The sequence below is a fragment of the Colossoma macropomum genome, unplaced genomic scaffold (genome assembly GCF_904425465.1).
Source record: "Colossoma macropomum unplaced genomic scaffold, Colossoma_macropomum, whole genome shotgun sequence".
Lineage (NCBI taxonomy): Eukaryota > Metazoa > Chordata > Actinopteri > Characiformes > Serrasalmidae > Colossoma > Colossoma macropomum.
The window spans coordinates 29,257,241-29,267,600 of NW_023494788.1; the positions used below are offsets into that span (position 1 = coordinate 29,257,241).

Genomic DNA, 10,360 nt, shown 5'->3' on the forward strand with positions numbered 1-10,360 from the left:
CAATGCACTGCAGCCCTACTGTAATATACCTTATGTTGTTGTGAATGGACTATTCTTGCTGACATAGTCTGATCACAACCTGCATTGACATTCTCAATCACCTGAGAAACAGTCGCTCTTCTGTTTTTCCTTACATATTGTACAGGCATTGTGGTCACTAAATGTGAGCTTGCAACTATAATTTGCAACTCTATTTACTGTCTTTCCCATAGATACAAATGCAGACATCACTTTAGTCACATAATTAATTGAAAGCTTTAAAAATATTGGGTGTGTCCACTATGATGAACAGAGCTGTAGAAACTGAGACTAAAACTGAGAAAGCTGTGTAGCGTCAATCATGAAGTTTCTAATAAATTAATATGCAGAATGCTTTCAGCAACTATGTTAAATGTATTGTTACTATTATATGATACTTACTATATCATTTATCTTTCAATAGCTTTGGTTTGTTCCCCAAATGCTTGAAATACTGAATACAACATATAAAAATACAGCCGTAGGCAGAAGTTTAGGCATCCCTGGTCAAATTACACGTTTTATTGATTTGTGGAAATAAGTTGCACAACACACTGCTGCACATTTTAATCACTGTTTATTGGTTGAATTTAACATATTGCAAAAAAATAAAACAAACTATGGCTTGTTATGGCACAATCTATATTTTATGATATTTTTTTCCCAATGTGTTAATATATTTAACATAAAATATGTTAAATAAATAGAGATTGCAAACTAATATTCGCAGGAAAAATGCCATATTTAAGCTTTTTCCCTGTAAAGGATGAGTTAGCTTCTTTTCAGAAAATCGTCAAAATGCGTAGTTTGAGCAGGAGTGTTCAAACTCTTGCATATGACTATACGACATTCTGGCATTTAGTTTACTATATTTATATCACTGTATAACATTGTATTGTATTTTATTAATATGAAATGGTTCCAAACAAATGATATAGAGAATAATTATTAGTCCTCAAGTTGACAGTTGTGAAAATCACATCTCAACGTCATTGAGTGGTGCTTTTTTGAGGATCCCCATCACGTACTGTATCCACTTATAGTAGCTGCCCACGCGTGTGTACACCCCATACTTTCCTTTCTTTGCGCATTCTTCTCCCCAGCTGACGATGCCGGTCAGGAACCAGGTCTTATGGAACTGGTTTGCGTGAGGCCCCCCGCTGTCCCCCTGACATGCATCCTTGGCCCCGTCTGAATAGCCGGCGCAGAACATGACGTGTGTGATGCGATCACTGCTGCTGTCCTTACACTCGCTTCTGTCCACAAACGGCACCTCCACCTTCTGCAGTGTTGTTGCTGGCCGGCCGTTAAAGCGCAGCCGACCCCAGCCACTCACAATGGCCAGAGAGCCTGAGTTCAGCAGAGACTCGGTGAAGGCTTTGGGCCCCAGGCAGATGGGCCCTACCTGCTCAGAGAAACTGATGGGGCTGCGCAGGCGCAGCAGGGCCACGTCATGGTTGTACAAGCTGATGGCGGGGTTGTAGCGAGGGTGCCTAACAGTCTTCTCCACCTCCAGGTCCTGTTCCATGCTGTCCTTTATGGAAACGTTGTGTTCGCCTGCAAAACATGTGGTTGAGTCTGACAGCCTAAACCAACTTTAGATGAAGCTGTCTAGACCGTAGCATTGAGAATACCCACTGTAGACTTAATTACTAAGTCAGCCCCTCAGGCGTTTAACTGTATCTCTTCTGTGATTAAGCTGTTCCATGGTGAAGTTGCTCATTTGCTGTTGGTTTAGGACAGTGGTTCTTAATTCTTTTCTCTGAGTACCCCTGCTCTGCTTATTATATTGTTTTTTTGTCAATTATTTCAAAAAGTGCCGTTAAATTACATTAATTAAAGCTGCACTATTTACATTTTTTTGTTAAAATTGAAAGAAGTAGCATTACTGAGTCAGGAGGAATAAGACACACTGAAATATGGTGTCCATGTGCTGCGGCGAGTCACTCTGTAAAGCCCAAAATAATTTAAAATCTACTGATCTACTCGAGGAGGGGATCTAAAGCACAGCCGTTGTTAGAAAATGTTCTTCCACATGTTGCATGCAATTACACATTTCTACCAGAGAGGTTAGAGATAATGTTACTTTTACAAAGAGAAAGAATGTTACTGTTTTTAGCTATGCCACGTTCCTTTGTCCACTTCTATAGATAACAGCATGCATACAGCGTGAGAAACCACATAAGCAAGTCTATTTGAGATCTTTTAACTGTTAGCTGATGTTAACCATTACCTGTTAGCTACATTAGTCTTGTAGCTCTGCAGCAAACATTGGACACCAAACATATCTAAGCTGTTTGACTATTTTTGAGGTAAGGGGAATGTATGTTAATTTCATTTTTTGCCAAACTACTCCTTTAATCACCTGATAAGTTGGAACTGTTTTGTTAGCATGAACAACAAGGCAGGGGTACTCTAGGTTTAGAATCTGTGGAGACTTACCCACTCTGACAAAGAAATCTTTGTCTTTGCTCTCCTCTAGACAGTGGGCTGCAGTAATGACCCACAGCTCGCTCAGAATGGAGCCCCCACAGAACACCTGCTGCGTGGGGCGCACCACCAGTGCCACCTACAGTACAGCAGTCAGCCAGGTTAGGTTATAAACTGTTTAAATAATGTATTATTTCATACTTGTACTGATTATTCCATCATCACCCTATTTGAGCTGCATTAGTTCTGGGGACTGTAATTTAAGTAAATACCAATGAGATCCATGATATTAAAGTTATTAGAATGGCTTTGACTTATGCTGTCAGTACCTGCCAGGGAATTTCTCCAGGTGCTGCTTGACTTCCACCAACGATGCGGATCCTTGTGTTGGGTGGCTCTGTAGTGTTGTATACCCACGAGGATAATTTGGAGTGAGATGGCCAGATTTTGTGGCTCTGATTCACCTGGCTGGTGGTCAGGCTGATGGTCTTGCTGGAGGTCAGGTTGGTCATGGGTGCTTGAGGGACTGGAACTCTCTTATCATTGCCCCCTGTGCTGTTTGCTGTGATGGTGCCTAATGATCTGGTAGAGCCGCCTATGTTCGATTTTCTTACACCACATGGAAACTTCACTGGCAATGCACATATACATATACAGTGATACACAGAGGTTTGAGCCCCCCGGTCAAATTACATTTCATTGATTGAGTAACGTAAGTAAACATCCTCTACATTCTCTTTTTTATATTTTTTAATGTTAAACTCTGCTACTGAAAAGAAATGCTCTAAAATGTGCAGAAAATACCATATTTAAGTCTGTAGAGGATATGTTAATTAATTAATTAACTAATTAATTAATTAATTGATTAATTAATTAGTTGTACAAAAACTTACAAATTAGATGAAAAGATGTGAAAATTCAAACTGTTTAGCACTACATCCGCATAAGGCAGGAGTGTCCAATTCCAGCGTTCAGCACAGCATAATTATCCTGCTTGAACAGACCTACAGCACCTACCGCATTGAATCAGATGTGTTTGACTACCAAACTATTGCATTAAGGCCCTCCAAAACAGGCCTTTAGAAACTCCTGGCTTAAGGCAATATTGGAAACTCAAAAGGGTGGTGTAGAAAAGGTCATTGGATTCAGCTGAACTCCTTAGGAAGACAATAATCTGAACAATAATCATTCCGTGACACTCACCAGAGGGCAGTGTAATTAGATTACCTTCAGGCTGACACTTGACCTCCCCCACCAGCTTGTACCCGAGAGCACAGGAACACTCTGCCCTCCGAGTTCCACCCGGAGAACAGAAATGCATGCAGCCTCCGTTATTCACATCACACTGCCTGGGTGCCACTGCGCAATGCAAACATACAGCTTAGTCATGCTGGGAAACATTTATAGTCATTAGCAAAGCAAGATCAGCTTGTCCAACACTAGCATGTTGCAGTAATCTGTGCTGTTTTCAACGTTCAGATTGCAGGAACTGGCCCTCAGCCAGCAGTCTGGAGAGATCTTTGGTCTCACCTATTTCACAGTTCTTTCCAGTGAAGCCTATTGGGCAGGTACAGACATAAGTCCCCTTCTGGAGCTCACACGTGCCCTGATTCTTACACGGTGCCGATTTACACGGGTTCCCTTCTGAGAGATAAAACACAATATTTGTTCACAAATAATACATATATACAGTACTGTGCAAAAGTCAGAGACCACCTTTCATTTATTTAAGTTCCTGTTGAGTACAAATGATTCATTTTTCAGCATCAGTAAACAGAGAAAAACATATAACAAAAAATTACACCAAAATCCATACAACAAAATATGACACCAATATTTTATTATTTAGTGTGTCCACGCTTTGTCATTATTACCGCTTCCAATCGTAAAGGAGATTTGCTTTCAGTTTTAAAATCTGTAGGGATATTTTTCCACACCTAGAAAGTTCAGTCTTAGAAGTTGGTTGCATTTTCTCATAATCCTCAAAGCAGCTTCTTTTTTGTCAATTTCCTCCAAAAACACCTGCGGATTTTTTCAGATCTGAAGCAAGAGTGGAGCTTGATTTTCTCCTATTTTCAGTTTTGGTGGTCTGCCAGGTCTTACATGGCTGTTAGGAGTCCCATTTCCTGTATGTGTAATAATTTGTACTCTTTTTTTTTTCCCACTTATTTTCCTTTGACTTGCTCCTTCCTTATGCAGGTGGATTACCATATATCTAATCTAAATTTTGGTAGCACCCCAACTATAGTTCGTGGAAGCACCTTTTTATCTTATATCTAATCTCCTCTGAAATATTTCCTGAAATACGAATAACTTGTACTTATTAGCAATTCTGACTAGAAATTAAATAAATGTAGAGTGGTCTTTTGAACAGTACTGTATATCAAATGTAGGCCAGTGCGTGTAGCGCCTTTTAACTTTTTACATCTCTGATTTGTCTTCATATCTCCTGGCAGTTTAGACACGCACAACTGCAAGCTCTAGTCAATACTGCAGAAAATAATTAAGCAAAGACGTACCAGCATAACCTGCCCAGAACTCCATCTAAAAAACACAACACAAGCCTGCAAGTTTACAGTTGCCTCTTCATTAAGCTGTAAAAATACAGAACATTTAAAGTACAGTAAAGTACTCAGATTGGTACAGTAATGTGACTTTGTCTCTCACTCACCGTTTTTTCATCATTTTCAAACGCTTCTCTGGCTTCCTCCAGACTGCACCTTTCCTCCATGCACTCCCTCTCCACATTCCCCTGCATAAACTCCTCGAAAGCCCCTGTGTTGGCCCGCCTGTGCCTCTGCAGAACAGCTTCTGCCTCTTGTTCATCCAGGAACACAGCCCTGGGGGCTTCAGCCAGGGAAACGGAGAGAGAGGGAGCAGATTAAACCTTTTAAAAAAAATCCAGTACTGTGCAAAAGTCTTTGACCACTGAGTAATCTGTTCTGTGAGTGTATTTTGTTTGTAAAAATATCAAATACCATTACAGTAAATACAAATAATCATTTAAACAACGGCATTTTCAACCTAATCTATATCTGCTGCATCTGTAGCATGCAGTTCATTAGCACAGACAATAATTTTGACTTGTTCCTCTGAACTTAGTAAGGGAAACCCGCTGACCATATACAGACCATTCTGTTGAATTAGTTCAAACTGCTGTCCCACAGTAAAAAATAAACAATGAAGTATTCAGACCTTAGATATTTAGATATTTACAAGGGTTATGTTATGATCTGTTAAACCCAGGGCACTGAGTGAGATAGTAATAAGCTAAATGTGTACAAAATCATGATTTGTAGCATATATTTCTTGGGAGGTGTCTGTCCCAAATCCTAACAACTAAATTAAAAAAAAATGTGAAAATAATATATCAATTTTTAAAATTTCTTTAATGTTGTATTTAAAAAGATCTTTTTGCAAAGCTGAAAGATTTACATTGTAATGAGGATTTTTAAATAAATAAAATATACCCTCCCATGTTTTCATGTCACTACCAAAACACATTGGGCCAGATTCCTGCAGTGCTGTATTTACCATGATGTTATATGCGTGATTATAACACATTTGCTCATTCATAAATGAGGATTATCGTATGTTTTCCTGTGATGTGAAGTGAGTCTGTGTGTTTCTTTCATTCACATATGCCAGTAGAGATTCATAACATGACACAATCCTGCCAAAAATAAGGCCTAAAGCACTCTGAGGGTAATTTTCCCTGTAAGAAGCCCATGTTGATTAAATGATTTTTGCTGTTTCCAAACTTCTTTGGTTCCACATGCAACATATCACACATACACACTCAGCTGATTAACCAATATGTTTAAAAGACACTTTTTGATCCGTTTGGACGGAGCAGCATAACAAACCTTCTACCTGCAGCAGTAGGAGAATAGAGGAGAAAAAAGACTCGCTTGAGACGGATTTCAGACTGACATATTTAACTGGCACTCAATTTAAAACAGCCTCTTCTTCCTTCATCAAATTCAATGTTTGGTGAATCCCCCTCCAGTGAGTGGAAAGCAGGTTCAGGATGTAATCCAAATAAGTGGAGAGTAATTTGACATGTTGAGATGTTAAAACTGACACAATTAGTTTTGAATCCCAGTTTTCGAATTACAATGGATTTTATAAAGAATTTAAAGTAAAAACCGAATTTGTTAATATTTAATTTCAATTTTTTTACATGTGCAAATCAACTTCTTAATATCAAGGATTAAATATTTATTAGTTGAAATGTATTTTCACATGCGTAAACTGAATTCCTGAGATCAATAAAAATAGTAAATAAAAGCTCGCCATAAAAATTAGAATTTCAGCATGTCAGTGTGATTTTTAATTGTTATTTTTAATGTTAAACTAATCATAATGAACAGGAAAAAGATTCTTAATTCTTACCAATAAGAAATCTTACATGCTAAAATATAATAATTCCTACTATTAATATATAATTAAATTGAAAGTTGAATTTTAAGATGTTAAGATGATTAGAATTTTGTTTGCGTCATTTTCCTATAGGTAAAACCTTATTTCTTGATTAATAGTTAACAGCATCTTTACCAAATGATTTATTATTTACCAACTTGTCAGCACTTGTTCCTTTTAAATTTGTTGCTCTGTTTCTGAGAAATTTGGGGTTACAAGCCTGTTTCTTTGTTTTGTTTCTTCAATTTTGACAGCCAACCAAAGCTTCACTTGGTGTGGGGTTTTAATATGCATGACCTCATTTACATGTGGATTTATCTAGCTCTTGTATCCACGGTTTTCCTAGACAACAACATTTACCATTACGTTTTGTGCGTCTTTGGAACGAGAATGGGCACAACTTACGGTATGCGTTTGTTGTTGACAACCGATAGTGTACAGATTAGCTTCAAGGCTAAAGAGATTTATCATTAGCCAGTTATTAAACTGTGTAGCTAGCTAGGTATTGCTTTGTTGTTACACAAAGATGGAAGTTGTGTCGCAGTGGCATCATGGACAAGAATGTTTACCAAGAACTGTAAATGGTGTCACCCAGTCTGTTCCTCATCTTTTGAACCTATCCCAAGTCTGGGTTGACGATATGAAACTCTGGCCATGTCACGCATGTTGACATTATCAACTACCTTGTTTTTTTTCTGAAGGTGTAGACGATGAGGAGCTGAGAAATTATAAAAGCACAGAAGCTTATAATTATCTATACAGCAATAAAATTGGAAAGGTTCTGTGTTACAATTGCGAACAGTTCACATTTCTCAAAGCTGAGGTGCAGCCAGGCCAGTCCGCCAGGAAACCGAACCACTCCACATGGGTTATGGTTCAAAACAGCGGTGTAGTAGAGACAGCAGGATGGTCTTGCATCGCTGGTCCGGGCAGATCTTGTAGCCACGTTGCTGCTGCTTTGTGGAAGGTAGGTTAGGGATTTTAAATGAAACTAGAATACATAGCTGGCTAAGATGCATTTACTCTGAGAACCATTATAATTGGTTATGTTGCCACAGTAGCTGTAATGGTTTATTAGTTTAGCACTGCAGTAGCAAAGTATTTCATAGGCCGACTAAAATACCATCAGATGTGCATTCTTCATTCGCTTTGTTCATCAGAATCTAAAAAATTTATTTTGTTTTATCACAAAATGGAAGGAGTAAACATGAATATTTCCGGGGTGCTTTTTAAAGTTCAGTGCCGCTAGCCATGTTCTTTTGGCCTCGTCTTCCTCGGACACTGACATTCTGATCTGTGCTTGCCTTTGTGTTCGTAGCAATCATTTTCCAACATCGTTTTAAGCTTTCAAAACTGTTGCGACCCCCTCTGACAGCACAAGCACATAATGTTCCTGTGCTTTTGAGACAGTTCGATGGCATCGTAATTACCCTCGGTGAAAAGCGTTACACGGAAGTTTAGCCCATTCTAGAGCAATTGTTGTGACGTCATGGCAACTGCCGTTGAGAATAGAAGAAAACCATGGATAGGACACTGGTGAAAATTCCACAGTATTAAGACACCAGCACGCTAATCACCGCCATGGTAACTTTAGGAATAAGCTATTACCGTCTCACACACTTTGCATGGCGTTGCACTATTACTGCCAAGTTTTATGTATCTGGCCTAAAGAGTTTTAGTCCATAGACAGAGCCTTATTTTAGCTGCACCTCTGCATTTTAGAGCAGGAAGTGAGACTGCATCCCTGTCCCTTATGGCCACATGGTGAGCAGTTATGTCCCATTGTTTTGAAGTGTATGTGGAGTAAATTATTGTCTGTGGTAACTGACAGTATCCTACAAATGTGACAGATCAGGCTTACAAATGCTTTAGTGTCTGTCAAATATAGTAAAAAGTAACAAGATTGTTTTCCTAAACATTCATTGATATTTTGTGAGATAATTAGAAGAATACAGGTTTAGTTGCTCTTCTTTTTAGTCTGCATCTTCAGCCACTTCATGGATTCATTCAGTTCCATCACCACATACTTGATTTAACATAGCAAAGTATGATAATGTTAAAAACAACATGATTCAGAAATCATGTATCACCGGTTAGTATAATTTTTCCCCATCCGCTGGTGCACTGTGATGTAATCACAAATCAGGAGATATTTTAGAGACGAGCAATAGCGATCAGATTTTGGTGGAAGATTGGGGAGAGAGAAGAATTTGGTCGTATAACTGATTTAGTATGATGACTCTTGCTCAACATGACCAGAGGCATGAACGAACAAAGTAAAAAAGGTCCATTTTGATTTCAGGTATTGATTAGTTGGCAACTACAGTTACTGGGCTATTTCAAAGAGAGGTTTGGAAATGGTGAAGCAAACACCCTGACAGACATAAAAACACAGATGTTAGTGTTTAAAGCAAATAAACAGTTATTGCTTAAATAAATAGCTTTAAATAGAATTTTCTCTAGTGACCTTTATTTCAGCCTAGGTGGTTATTCTTGTATAAGTAGATTTTAAACACACCATTACCTCATGTATTTAGGATCAGAAAACGTCCAAACAAACAAATAATAATAATAATAAAAAATAATAATCATAATAATAATAACAATAATAATAATAAATACTCTTGAAAATAAAAGTGACAAAAAAGGATCTTGGAGTAATGCCATAGGCAAGATGCTTCTCTAAAGGATGTTTGTAAGTGCCTTTTTAAAGGTAAGAACTTCCACATGATGTTAAAGTTCTGTTCCAATTAAAGTTTTTCTCCTAGAATGCCCAAGCCAAACACTATGAACCTTCATTTTTAAAGGTGAAGTATGTGGCCTCTATTGAAACCCACAACATCCATCGCCCGCGTTTAAGCATGGTAGAGCAGTTGAAGTGTAATATGAGGCGTAGGATGGTCTCACCTGCTGAAATGTGTAAGCTGTGCTGTAGCAGCACCCCTGACAGCAGAAGTAGAGAGAGTATTGCCATGCCTACCAAAAGCAGATTTAGTCCTTTACCACGCTTCAGTCAGGCCATATAACCTGAGCCCGCACTCCAAAGTGCAGCTGCTATGTTTGTTCTACCCACACAAACAGTTTTGCAGTTTGAATATGTGAGAGTGAGTGAGTGTGTGTGCGCATGAGAGAGTATTTAAATATGTGTGTGTGAAGAAGAAGCGTTATTGTGAAGTCTATTCACAATCAGTTAACATTAACAGCACCCTTTCCCCATTAGATCTGGCAGTGGATTATAATTGCAGATGCATTGTAATTGAGGCAAACACTAATTTGGTTTTAACTGTTCAATTAATTACTTAAATCTGAGATAACTAATGTCCTTGATCAATTCTAGGAATGCGGAAGAAACTGTGAATGAATCCTTCAGACAAACATATCATCCAGCATGCAAATACTATCAACCTACATTAAGAATGAATGATTTAGTCACTGTTTTCCCTAATATGCTCAAATTATGGCATAATTAAAGAAATATTGTGCAAGGTAA

General features: G+C 38.3%; 1 protein-coding gene across 1 annotated transcript; it reads right to left on the minus strand.

Moving 5' to 3' along the window:
* Positions 1-578: 578 nt before the first annotated feature.
* f9a (coagulation factor IXa) lies at positions 579-9,946 on the minus strand. The gene is made up of 8 exons (XM_036569094.1): positions 9,778-9,946; positions 5,120-5,295; positions 4,968-4,992; positions 3,979-4,092; positions 3,676-3,807; positions 2,778-3,079; positions 2,461-2,587; positions 579-1,575 (listed from the first exon to the last, which is right to left on the minus strand). The coding sequence occupies exons 1-8, from the start codon at positions 9,842-9,844 to the stop codon at positions 995-997; spliced, it is 1,524 nt and encodes a 507-aa protein (XP_036424987.1). The 5' UTR covers positions 9,845-9,946; the 3' UTR covers positions 579-994.
* Between the last annotated feature and the right edge of the window lie 414 nt (positions 9,947-10,360).